Source organism: Bos indicus, chromosome 16 (assembly GCF_029378745.1).
Source record: "Bos indicus isolate NIAB-ARS_2022 breed Sahiwal x Tharparkar chromosome 16, NIAB-ARS_B.indTharparkar_mat_pri_1.0, whole genome shotgun sequence".
Taxonomy (NCBI): domain Eukaryota; kingdom Metazoa; phylum Chordata; class Mammalia; order Artiodactyla; family Bovidae; genus Bos; species Bos indicus.
Window position 1 is genome coordinate 65,251,638 of NC_091775.1, and position 13,273 is coordinate 65,264,910.

General features: G+C 42.2%; 1 protein-coding gene across 2 annotated transcripts in view; it reads right to left on the reverse strand.

The window, feature by feature from the left end:
* NMNAT2 (nicotinamide nucleotide adenylyltransferase 2) overlaps positions 1–13,273 on the reverse strand; it is a 217,444-nt gene that overhangs the window by 152,020 nt on the left and 52,151 nt on the right. For both annotated transcript variants that reach the window (XM_019976494.2, XM_019976493.2), the window contains one exon: positions 13,064–13,209. In XM_019976494.2, the coding sequence (XP_019832053.1) occupies positions 13,064–13,148 (85 nt within the window). In that variant the 5' untranslated portion in view covers positions 13,149–13,209. The remainder of the gene's footprint in view (positions 1–13,063; positions 13,210–13,273) is intronic.

Below are 13,273 nucleotides of genomic sequence, written 5' to 3' on the forward strand. Positions count from 1 at the left end.
AGATTTAGTTTAGACTGAAAATTGTTCATTAAAGAGTTCCACTGGGTAATGAACTTCAACTGTACTTTATATTTTTAGAACCCTTCAAATTCACTCCCCATTCCAACCCTCAGAGGTAGGGTACATCAGGGATAGGCAAACTTTTTCTGTAAACAGTCAGACAGTAGTAAATATTTTAGGCTTTGCAGTCTATAAACAGTTGCCATCACAACTACTCAACTCTACTGTTGTCATATGAAAATAAGCAGAGACAACATTCACGTGAAGGAGAATGGTGGGATGAATGGAGAAAGTAGCATGGAAACGTATACACTACTGTCTGTAAGAGAAACAGCCAGTGGGGATTTGCTGTATAACTCAGGAAGCTTAAACCGGTGCTCTGTGGCAACCTAGAGAGATGGGATGGGGTGGGAGGTGGGAGGGAGCTTCAAGAGGGAGGGGACATATATATACCTATGACTGATTCATGTCATTTGTATGGCAGAAACCAACACAATTTTGCAAAGCAATTATCTTTCAATTAAAAATAAATAAATTAAAATAAAAAACACTTTATTTATGAATGCTCATATTTAAATTTCAGAAAATTTTCATGTGCTTCAAGTATCTTTCTTCTTGTATGTCTTCTCCAACATTTAAAAATGTAACAGCTATTGTTAGCTTGCACACCACACTTGTCTGGCAGGCTGGAGTTTTGCTGACCCCTGACTTTTATCAATTACCCTATTTGTAGACGATAAAACAAAGGTTAAAGGAGACTAAGTATATTCTAAAATCAATAGAAATTCAGTTTATTATGTTCCATATACAGAGAAATAATGAAGCAATAGGAAAAAACAGAGACATTTACCTACTCTTTATCCATGTGATTCACAGCGTGGGAAAATCATGTATTATCTATAAACTTTGATTCCCTGGGGCATAACAAGTAAATAATTTTTAAACTGTGCTTAGCAAGATTGGTTCATGGTAAATGAGGCAATTATGTCTTAAATTTATACATATAATACTTTATTGTCTTTCTTAATTTTAATTTATAATGGGTGACAGTCTCTAAGTTGAAAAAAAAGGTGTCTTATTTTAAAGATATTGTAGTTCTTCTGATAAGCCATATGCTGCTAAGTATTTATCAGCACATACATGTCTCAAAAAAGATGTGAATAATTATTGATGTAAGTTAATCTCAGTACTTCATAGAATAAGGATCCCTCTGTGGGTACCAAGATGAAGGCTTAGAAAAATATTCAGGAATAAAGCAATGAGAAACCCAACCACCACCGCTCCCCACCCACATACTCACACACTGGAATGTCATTTATTTGGGGCTTTAAAATCATATAATAATAAATTTAAAAGTCACAAAAACCCATAGCTTTGAGCAAAAACAGATATACAGTATACTTATTCAAGACCTCCCAAAATTATTACAGCAGAAAACCAGTGTCAAAGAAAAAGATCTCCAACAGTCCTCACTCTCCAGACAATTAAGCCTAGAGAAAAAGAGAGCAGGCACGTGACGCAAAAGCTACAAAATCACGGAAGATCACACAAGGGTGATCTGAGGTCACCAAACCTGAAAATACTCTAACAGCAGTGACGGGAGCACCCCACTGAAGTACAGAGGGTTACCTTTAGAACCTAGGTGAGAACAACTTCTATCAGAGAAGTGATTGTTTGATTGTTGATCTGCTTAGGTGGGTTGTACAGCAGTATAATTTCCCACTTATTTATTCCTCAGTAGAATGGACAATGGTTCCATTTCAGAAAACAAAAATTAAGAAGTAAATAAATTTTTTCAATCTTGGGAGAAAAAATACTCCATATTTTTTTTAATTTCTTAATTTTTTGCTTGCTCCATGTGGCTTTTGGGATTTTAGTTCCTCAACCAAGGATTGCACCCAGGCCCTCAGCAGTGAAGGCGCAGAATCTTAACCACTGGCCCACCAGGGAATTCCCCTTCCATATTTAGAAGAGTGACAAGGAAATAATAACTTTAAAATGCTTATATAAAATCATGGGGTCAGAATCCTAATAAAGACAACATTAACATTTGGGAGGTAGGTCCCACATCTGCAATGCACTTCTCTGCCTGGGTAAAGTCTAAGCTCTTTGGTGTCCACCCCCTACCCCTGCCCAGACCTGTTTTCTGGCTCTCTCATCTCCTGCCCTTTCCTGTCCCCACCCACACTCCAGTCACCTAGCAAGCTCCCTGGAGGTCCCTTCATGTGTGAAGCTGTTTGGGGCCTTTTCACATACTAGCTCTTGGCCCAGAATGCCATTCTCCATCCTGTCCACTGGACAACTCCTACCTTCAAGCTCACTCTCACTACACCTGCCCTGGTGGTCCTCCCACCATACCTGGAGGGATCACTTTTCCCTCAGTGTTCCCACTTTACGTCATTCTCCCCTCTTTTAAGGCACTTTGACTCAAACGGCTATGTACAGCTTATCTCCTCTACAGAAGATGGTCTCCCTGAGGCATAAGAAGGAATGCCTTTAATTGAGGCCTAGCACAGTGCCTGAGACATATTCATAACTCAATAATCATCTATTGAATGAATCAATGCTCACTGATCCCTCGTAAAGACTTTACCTTCTCTGCCACAGAAAGAATCTAGAACTGAGGTTGGAATAGTAGGTAATTCTAACATTTCATTCATTCACTCATTCAACAGACATTTATTGAGCATTATGGCTAGGCAGTCTTCAAGGAGCCTGAGATATATGAGTGAGCAGAGTAAATGAAGATTCCCTGCATTTGAAGAGCTCACATGCTAGCTGGGGATACAGACATTAAACAATCAACGGTGAAAGGTAACATCTATCTTTGTTAAAGCTATCAGAGCTTCCCTGATAGCTCAGTTGCTAAAGAATCCACCTGCAAAGCAGGAGACCCTGGTTCGATTCCTGGGTCGGAAAGATCCCCTGGAGAAGGAATAGGTTACTCCCTCCAGAATTCTTGGGCTTCCCTGTGGCTCAGCTGGTAAAGAATCTGCTGCAATGTGGGAGACCTGGGTTTGGTACCTGGGTTGGGAAGATCCTCTGGAGAAAGGAAAGGGTACCCACTCCAGTATTCTGGCCTGGAAAATTCCATGGACTGTATGGTCCATGGGGCCGCAAAGAGTCGGACACGATTGAGTGACTTTCACTTCACTTCACTTTGTCTTTGTTAAAAGGGGACAAGAGATAAGAGAAAAAGATATAAGTAGAGTATGATAAAGGGGATTGGGAGTGTATGAGCTGTGATTTTAAATTATGTGATCAGGGAAGCAGGACCTGTCAAGTAGACAGTGAGAGGTTGCATTTGGACAAAGAGAGTGAAATAGACATGGGGTATATGGCGGAAGGGCATTCTAGGCAGTGAGAACATTCAGTGAAGGCTCTAAGGATAAAACAAGAGGTCAGTGAGGTTGGCTAAAAGTGAGATGGCAAAGAGATGTGTTGATGTAGGGAGACAAGGGGGGAAAGGTGGCGGGTCTTGGAGACCTTGTAAATCATTAAAATGACTTTGACCCTGAACAAAATAGGGAACCGTTGGAGAGTTTTCAGCAGAGGAGCAACATGATCTGACTTACATCTGACTTACATTTTACAAGGATCACTCAGCTATTTTGTTGAGAATTTAATATTGGGCCAAGGGTAGAGAAAAACTATAAGCATTTAGTCTTATCTAGGGGCTAGATTTCACTCCCTCTCCTACTGTCTGGTAAATATTATATGAGGCCAATATGTCTGAGCATAGTTACCCATGTGGAGGCAACCTGGTGAAGGAGAAAGAGCAGAAAAAGAATGCAATTTAGCTGTTACCACTTTCCAGGTTAGCCTCTGAGCCTTGCTCCTTTTCTACCTCTTCCTTTTACTCCCTTATCACCAAAATTACAAGAATTTCCCTGGTTGGCTCACTTGTTCAGAACAAAAGAGAATTATGCCATAGATTTACTGGAAAACAGTTTAATGGTAGTAGAGTTTAAGAGGCTCAAATAAGGTTAACTCCATTATTAAAATGATCATGGGGAAGACGATGATGCTGGTAGTCTTTATAATATTTGCCTTTGCTGCAGAGTTCGTAGATCATTGAGATACTGCACAAAAGGAGGAGGGTGCCAATGCCAGGAAGATGGCCTTAGTCATACCATGTAAGCCATTGAACATCTTTTTTAGTCTAAAATATTTCTGAGGCTATCTGCCAAACTGTATTTAAAAAAAAAAAAAAAAGCAAATGTGATCCAGGCATTTGAATGCTTATAATTGGAAAACCTATGACAATGGAAAATTGCATTCTTTGTAAACTGACACTGCATTTACCTATATTGAGATATGGAACACATATCCATAAAGTTGTATAAGTGAAAGTGAAGTCGCTCAGTCATGTCCAACTCTTTGCATCCCCATGGACTGTAGCCTATCAGGCTCCTCCTTCCATGGGATTTTCCAGGCAAGAGTGCTGGAGTGGATTGCCATTTCCTTCTCCAGGGGATCTTTCCGACCCAGGAATCAAACCCCGGTCCCCCACATTGCAGGCAGACGCTTTATCATCTGAGACACCAGGGAAATAAAATGCATTCCTATATCCCAGTTCTTAGTTTGTTAGATTAGATCCTTAAAAATTACTTTAAATGCCTTTGTTTAACCAAAATTTGGTGTGCTGAGTATTTTTTTTAAACCAGTGTTAAAAAAAAAAATATTTAGGGACTTCCCCAGCAGTCCAGTGGTTAAGACTCCACCTTCTAATGCAAGGAGTGTGGGTTTGATCCCTGGTTAGGGAAGTAAGGTCCCACGTGCCATGGGGTGTGGCCAAAAATTAAAGAAAAAAATTAATGCATTCCTTTGTTCCTTTAGAATCTTTCTTGAGCAATTCAGGATGAGTTGAACACTTTAAAAATGAACGAGAACTCTACTAGAAAGTGTGTATTTCATAGTATCATTAAATATTGATTAAGTATCCACTACACATACAGCACTGTATTAGTAGCTAAGAGGACCATGATATTATAAAATTTAGATTTGAATTTTTTTAAAGAAACACTTGCAAAATGGGGTTTTCATTCTCTTTCCCGGTCATGCATAGTTTACTTTCACAATTATTGCCTAGCAACAGAAAAATAACAGAAAATAGAGATGATCCACCTAGTTGTGCATTTTCCTCTCATGTCTGAGGATCTCTCTAAAGCAGAGGGAGATCCAGGCTTGAGGGTTGACAGGTTACGTTTCCAGTTGAGTTTGCCTCCGCACTTTAGGCTGTTCATTTGACTTGGTCTAAAATTGGAAATTTGTGTAGAAGTGTTTCTCTTGAGACTTGCAACATTTTAAAGGATGTTCCTACTAAGCAGCAATGCAAACTAAAAGTCATAGAAACCTCTTAATTCTGATAGTTCTAAGCATAATCATTTGGATATGTAGAATAAGATCAAGGAAAATGAAAAGAGAAACTTAAAATTAATATTTCTTCATTTCAAAATTTTTAGCACATCAACCTTCTGGGTTATATCCTGTTCCTTGGTTTGAGACACGTTCTAGATGGGAGAGTTGCCTATCATAATTAGCATAATTATGTCCACTCAGGGTTCAGTCAATCAGTTCAGCAGGAGAAAGTAAACCTGTTCATGTAGGCAAAAATATCTACATTTTTTTTCAGCCATTATTCTCATGTCATGAGCAGGCACAGCCCTTACCAATGAAACTACCATGAGTGATGCATGCGTTTCCATTATTGAACCTTCAACTTACCAGTGAATTAGAATTTCCAAGCATCCACCTAAATGTATTAGGTTGGCCAAAAAGTTTGCTTGGGTTTTTCGCAACACTGTATGAAAAAACCTGAATGAGATTTTTGGTCAGCCTTATATTATATTATTACAGCTCTCATCACAATGATGGGTAAGTTTTGGAATGGTCTTTTGAACTGCATCAACTGTTTTCAGTTTCACAGCCTCAACATTACAAAAGAGTCAACTTTAGGGTTATAAAAAAGCTAGCAAACTCTTTATCTTTTTATTTCCATAATGTTAATGAATTTCAATGTATTTCTTGAATGAAGAGCTTTGAATAATCCAAATGGAACCTACGGGGAGTTTTCATTTGAAGTTTCAGATGTCTTAGGCTACAAAGAACCTTTGAATTTAAGTATTTCCTTCTTTTGCATTAGGCTTCCCTGGTGGCTCAGACAGCAAAGAAATCTGCCTACAACGCAGGAGACCCAGGCTCAATCCATGGGTTAGGAAGACCCCCTGGAGAAGGGAATGGCAACCCAGTCCAGTATTTTGCCTGGAGATTCCAAGGCCAGAGGAAGTTGGCAGGTTACAGTCCACAGGGTTGCAGAGTCAGACATGACTGAATGACTTTCACTTTCTTTGGCATTAGTATTAATATTTGGTTAGAATGCATATTCCCAAAATTGTAGAGTAGGAAATATGAATCTTCACTTTCCTCACCAAACCCAAACCTGCTTCTTTTCCATAATGTTCTTTATCCATCCACCTTGGATTAAAACCTGCCAATTACACTAGACTATTTTGCCATCACCTACCCATCAAATCACAAAATAAGGATCTTTTACCTTCTAAATATTTTAAAATACACATTCACTCTCCATCCCAAACCCCACCAACCTGGGCAAGGTAATAGTCTTTTCTGACTCGAACTCTGTACTGCTGAAATAGGTTCCTAGCTGGTCACCACATCTCCATCCTTTCCCTTCACCAATTTATATTCAAAATTCAATTAAATCACAATTTCATGAATATGATTATTACATCCCTTTTCTTTAAAAATGCAATATTTGTCATTGGCATTGGCATAAACTCTAAATTCTTTAACAGGACGTAAAGTCTTCATGATTGATCAGAATTCCACCTAACTTTCCAGTCTTATCTCTTACTACCCCCCACATCTTGAATCCTCCTGAGCTCTTTTGTTCTAATATGTCATGGCTCTCTATCTTATCACCCCAGACCTTATGCATGCTTGATTCCTCCACCAGGAACAACATTCTACACATTCATTTTTTTTTTTTAATTCAACAACTATTATGAAGCAAAGACTTGCTTTTTGCAATTGTTATTATATTATACTATTGGGTTGGCCAAAAGAGTTTGTTCAGGTTTTTCTGGAACATCATACAAAAACTCAAATGAACTTTTTGGCCAATCCCATACGCAGCTGTGCCGTGCTTAGTTGCTCAGTTGTGTCTGACTCTTTGTGATCCCGTGGACTCTAGCCCCCCAGGCTCCTCTGTCCATGGGGATTCTCCAGGCAAGAATACTGGAGTGGGTTGCCATGCCTTCCTCCAGGGGATCTTCCCAGCCCAGTGATCAAACCCAGGTCTCCCACACTGCAGGTGGATTCTTTATTGTCTGAGCCCCCAGGGAAGCCCAAGAATACTGGAGTGGGTAGCAGATTCCTTCTCCAGGGGAACTTCCTGACTCAGGAATTGAACTTGGGTCACCTGTATTGCAGGTGGATTCTTTACCAGCTGAGCTACCAGGGAAGCCCCAACCCCATATTATGGAGAGCCTATTCCATGTTAGGTACTAGTCAGTAAATCAATAGTTAAACCAAGCATAGTTTCTGTCTCAGTAAAGTTTATTGTCTAGCATGGGAAATAGTCATGAAACAAAGAACGAGATTAGAGTTATGACATGGAAAATATAAAGTTATGCAGGATCAAATGTCAGGTAACCACAATTAATATAGGAGTCAGTGGAGGTTCCCTGAGGAAGTTCTGCTGAGGCTAAAATCTGAAGGATGAGTAGGAGCTAGTTGTGGTAATAGAAGAGTGGAGAAGGAGGAGAAATGGTGAAAGAAATGTCCCAGCCACACAGTTAAATGGACAATACACAAATACTGAGAAAAGAAATAACTTGTCCTCATTATAAGACTTCTTTGGTGGCTCAGATGGTAAAGAATCCGCCTGCAATGTGGGAGACTTGGGTTGGGAAGATTCCTTGGAGAAGGGAACAGCTACCCACTCCAGTATCCTGGCTTGGAGAATTCCATGGACAGAGGAGCCTGGTAGACTACAGTTCATGGGGTCACAGAGAGTCAAACATGACTGAGGCTTTCACTTTCACTTTTTCCTTATTATAAGCATAAGATAGCATAAGATATTGGGAACAGATATCTCTACTGAATATATTTTGTTGGTGGTTTGTTTTGCAAAGGTAAACAATTTATAAAGTTCTCATTACCCTTTGTTGATAACTAAGTTCAATGGCTCCTCTTTTCATAAATGCTGTTGTAATTAAAGGAATAAAAAAGCATCTTTGGTGAGATACAGAGTCTGTATATCAGGAAATTGATTCTATTTGACTTTTGCTTTATGATTGTGAACAAATGACCTAAACCTGTTCCTCTGCTTTGTTGTTTATAAAAGAATGATGATAACACTATCCAGTTTAACTTATAGGGTGGTATCAAATAGTGGTGCAAAAGCACCACTTAATGAGCCATACTGCTTAATGATCTTTTTTAAAATATGCATTTCAAATACACTAAATAATTTCTTGATTTTAGACTGTGACGGAAGAGCCTGGTAGGCTGCAGTCCATGGGGTTGCTAAGAGTCGGACACGACTGAGCGACTTCACTTTCACTTTTCACTTTCAAGCATTGGAGAAGGAAATGGCAACCCACTCCAGTGTTCTTGCCTTGAGAATCCCAGGGACAGGGGAGCCTGGTGGGCTGCTGTCTCTGGGGTCGCACAGAGTCGGACACGACTGAAGCGACTTACAGCAGCAGCAGCAGCTACATATTGGTAGCAACTCAAATTAATTTTTCTTATGATTCTAGCTGTAGCAATAGGGGCTGCAATTCCAATTTCACAGCAAGTAGAAAGTCGTCTTCATTAGCTTTCAAGAGAAACAGAATTGGATTATGTCTCTTTTCAAAAAACCCAACTGTTCAATTCAAAAATATTTTGAAGCAGAAAAACTGGAAAATCCAATTATTTTGCACTCATCAAATAAACAGGACACATTTCTTCTGTGATCAAGTCCCTCAATTCCTTTACTTTTCATGGAAGTTAATCTGATCAGTCTTTCCTTACTTTTCTGTTTAAACTTACTATCTGATCTCCCACTAGCATTCATGCATGCACGTGTGCCAAGTCGCTTCAGTCATGTCCAACTCTTTGCGGCCCCATGGACTGTAGGCCGCCAGGCCCCTCTGTCCATGGGGATTCTCCAGGCAAAAATACTGGAGTGGGTTGCTGTTGCCTCCTCCAGGGGATCTTCCTGACCCAGAGATCTCTCCCACTGGCATATTTATTGACAAACATGGCAATACAAATGCAAAGAAAGTTTTACTGAAATATAATCTCTCATGCTTAATAACTAAGAATTTACAGGTTAAAAAGAAAAAGAGAGACTTTCTAGCCTCATGTTATTTTTGTATGTAATAAGGCAGACATGAAATAAGACACCATGGGTTTAGGGGTCTACTTTGCCAAAACCTTTTATTCATCCCTGAAAGCATTTTAGTTACAGTTAAGTATATAGGTGTCAAATATCTCTATCACAAATACTGATCTTTTCTTACATGTTTCCATAGTCATAAACAAGAATAATATCAATTCCCCTTTCAGAATCAAAGGACAAGTTCATTCTGAAATATTTTATACATATTGAGAACTGTACAAGTACTACTTCACAGAGATGAAGAGTGAGTTTTTAGTTCTGAATGTCACTTTTTTGTTTGTTTGTTTACAGTCTCTTTTTTCTTTGGTGAGCAAAACTGGATTTCAAAATATAGGAGCCCTCTTAAAGGTGTCTAATTTCAAAGTCCTATTGGGTCTTTAATTAAATTTATTTTTTGCTGTTTGTTGTTTAGTCTCTCAGCCATATTTGATTCTTTTGCAACCCCACGGACTGTAGCCCTCTGTCCATGGATTTCCCAGGCAAGAATACTGGAGTGGGTTGTCATTCCCTCCTCCAGGGGATCTTCCTGACCCAGGGATTGAACCTGCAGCTCATGTTGAGGCTCCTGCCACGTCTCGTGTACTGCAGGTGGATTTTTTTTTTTTACCTCTGAGCTATGGGGGAATCTTTTTTTATTTGACTGCGGCGGGTCTTATTTGCAGCCTATGGGATTTTCGATCTTCACTGGGGCATGCAGGTTCTTTTAGTTGCAGCATGTGAACTCAGGTGTAGTACGTGGGATCTAGTTCTCTGACCAGGGATGGAATCCAGGCACCCTGCATTGGGATGGCAGGGTCTTAGTCACTGGACCACCAGGGAAGTCCTTGTTTGGGTCTTTTAAAAGTTTTTCTATTACTAATTTCAAGAATCTTTAAGAAGTTTGATCATTTTATTGCATTAATTCTGTATTGTTGGGGGAAATTTTTTAAAAGTCATTTAAAAGGAGAAAATAGATCATGGATGATTGGTTTCTTTAGAAATGGGGAAGAGCTCTTAAGGAAATGCATATTTAGGAAACTTACTTAGTTGATGGCAAATTTAATTCTAATCTGTTAGTATATGCTTGAAGAAAATAGAGTTCATGGAATTATACAGTCAGAAGATTAGTGAGCGCTTCTTTCTGCTTTTGGTACAGTGCAAAGGCCTATTCAAGAGGAATCTGAAATGTGGGGTTCAAGTCTCATTTCTGCCACCCACTCTCCATGTCACTTAAGCTACTTAAGACAGCCACTTGGCCTCTGAACATCAGTTTCTTGTTTGTAAAATGGAGATAATGATGCCTTTCTTATAAGCTTCTTACTAGGAATAAGAGACATACACAATGGAAATGCTTTGTAAATCAGAAGCTGCTTTACAAAAATAAATTAACAAAACTTATCACTAGCTCAAAGATTCCCATAAGAGAGTCTACAAGAAATAGCTTAATATGTACTTCGGGTTCTTGTTCCCTTTTCAATGTATATGTGCTAAATCCTTTATTAGGTTATAAGCTCCTTAAAGCCACAGTGGGCACACCACATCCTCTTTGACGTTGCTCTCTGGACTACACACTCAAAGGCTTTGTTGACAGATATTCTCTCCTCTTCCTCAGTTCCACTGGCAAGCAAAAATCACTACTGTCAAAAAGTCTAAACCCCTCTGCTGTAATCCATATTTATTTCCTTATATTCTCTCCTCTAAAGTCACGGAGAATTGGTAGGTCAGCAGCAACTTAACAAAGCCTCAAGGCAAAATCCTTTGTTCTCAATCTAAATCTGCCCCTTTTGCAATACAAAACAAGTGGAATTAAGTACATCCTTGGCTCCAGGAAGAAAGGGAGAGTACCTGCTGGCCCACTAAAAATTTCTAGAGCCACGGAATTCCACAGGAAAGTCCCCCTCTCTCTGGGTAACTGAGAGGAATAAAGTATAGCAACATAAAATGGCTAGAGTAAAGACTCACAGAGAAGAACAGGACTGAAGACACCAAAATCAAAAGAAGGTGAAAAGAGAGTGTTCCCAGGGCACTGATACTGTCTTAGAAGGCTGATGACTTGCTCTGCTCTACCCTCATGCTTGAACAACAGTCTTTAATAGGTAAGTTGGCACCAGCTCCTGACTCAACGCTTTTAAAAGTGAAAGTACCGCGGTGAGGAAGAGATGGCTACCTCAGTCTCCCTCCTAGAATCCTATGAATGTGCCTATACGATGCGCACTCTGCTCAAAGTATACTCTTTTCATGAGGTTTTTATTAGGGGTGCCCAGTTCAACTCACCTGTTAGCTTAAAAGAAGAATATTTTTTCTTCGAAGCCACCTTGCCCTGTCTTTACCGATACATCGTGGCTTTCATTAAACAGCCCTTAGGAGGGCCCACGCATTCCTCAGGCTCGGGGTAAACACGTGTGTCGGCAGGCAGCTCCGGCGCACCCTGCGTTTCAGCACCACCGTCTCCGGACAGCGCCTCGCTGGCCGGCCGGGTTGAGGCCTCCTGTCCTTCATTCATCCACCCCCGGCCCACTCGCTTTCCTCTTCCCTCAGTGCCAGAAAAAAAGCACCCCAACTTCTAACTTCTCAATCCTTGCTACTACAGTGGCCTCCGCGTCCCTTCCTCGGAGTCTAAACGCGCACGCCCCGGCACCTTCGGGTCCTCCGGCACCAGCACCCGAGCAGCATCGGTGGCCCGAGACCGCCCCCAGGCAAGGATCACCTTTCCCTCGCCACTTCTGCATCCCAACCCAACAGCCAGGAGCCCCGGTTCGCTCCGTCTCTCTCTTCGCCCCAAAGCCTCTGAAAAAAAACGCGCGACAATGCCCTCTCCCCCCGCCCCAACACACAACACACGCGCGCGCGCACACACACACACACACTCATACACACACTCGCACAACGCAAGCCTCGCGGGTGCCATCACCGCCCTGGGCAGAGCCTCAGCCAACTTGGGCCCCATCCTTCAACACCGGCTCGCAGAGGGCCGCCCGCAGCGACCGCCCCGCCTCCTCCCCTTCCTAGGCGACTGGTCCCGGCAGCGGAGACCAGGCCCCCGCCCCCTGTCCCCCCACCTCCACATTCACTAAGCCTTCCGCCTCGCGCGGGTAATACACGGTTCACAACCCTCAAACATTTGCCCCGGGCCGCCCCCCAAACCATCAGCCAAACCATAAACGAATCTCCTTGAGCCCAGCCCAGTTCCTGGTGTGTTGTGTGTGCGTGTTTGTGTCTCCGAAGCCTATACATCATTAACTCCTTCGAGCTTTCAGCCCAACCTAAACAAATAGCACGTTATCTCCGACCCCCTTCTACCTTCTCCGCGCCCCAGCCTCTTCCCCCATCCGGATCCTCATTCGCCAAGTCTCCAAACGAACCACCGCACCGCAGCCCTCAAACCTCGACCTCCCACCCAACCCAAAACAACACTCGCCTCCAGCCCCTCCCATCCCCCACCCCATGGCCCCCCAGCAAGCCGGGTCTGGCCCGAGCGAGTGACGCCTCGAAAGAGCAGCTGGCATCCCCTGCCGGGAGCCCAGGATAGAGGAGCTGACCTCTCACCAGCTGGATCAGCCAGCACACCCCTCCGGATGGGCACTCGCCAAACCGTCACACGCCCTGGAAAACACAGGTGCCGGGGAAAGGAGAGAGGCGGAAGCAGTCTCGGGGGTGGGCGGGAGGACTCACCGAACATCTGAATGTGCCCTTTGGTGATGGGATTGAAGCTGCCGCAGGCGAGCAAGATAACGTGCGTCTTGGTGGTCTCGGTCATGGCGCGGGCGGGTCCCTCGCGCTGGCCCAGGGGTCGCTTCTCTTTTTGTGTCTCGATGTGTCTGCAGAGGGAGAAAGGAAGGCGAGGCTCCGGCGGTGGATGCTGTGGACTCCGAGGAGCCGCTC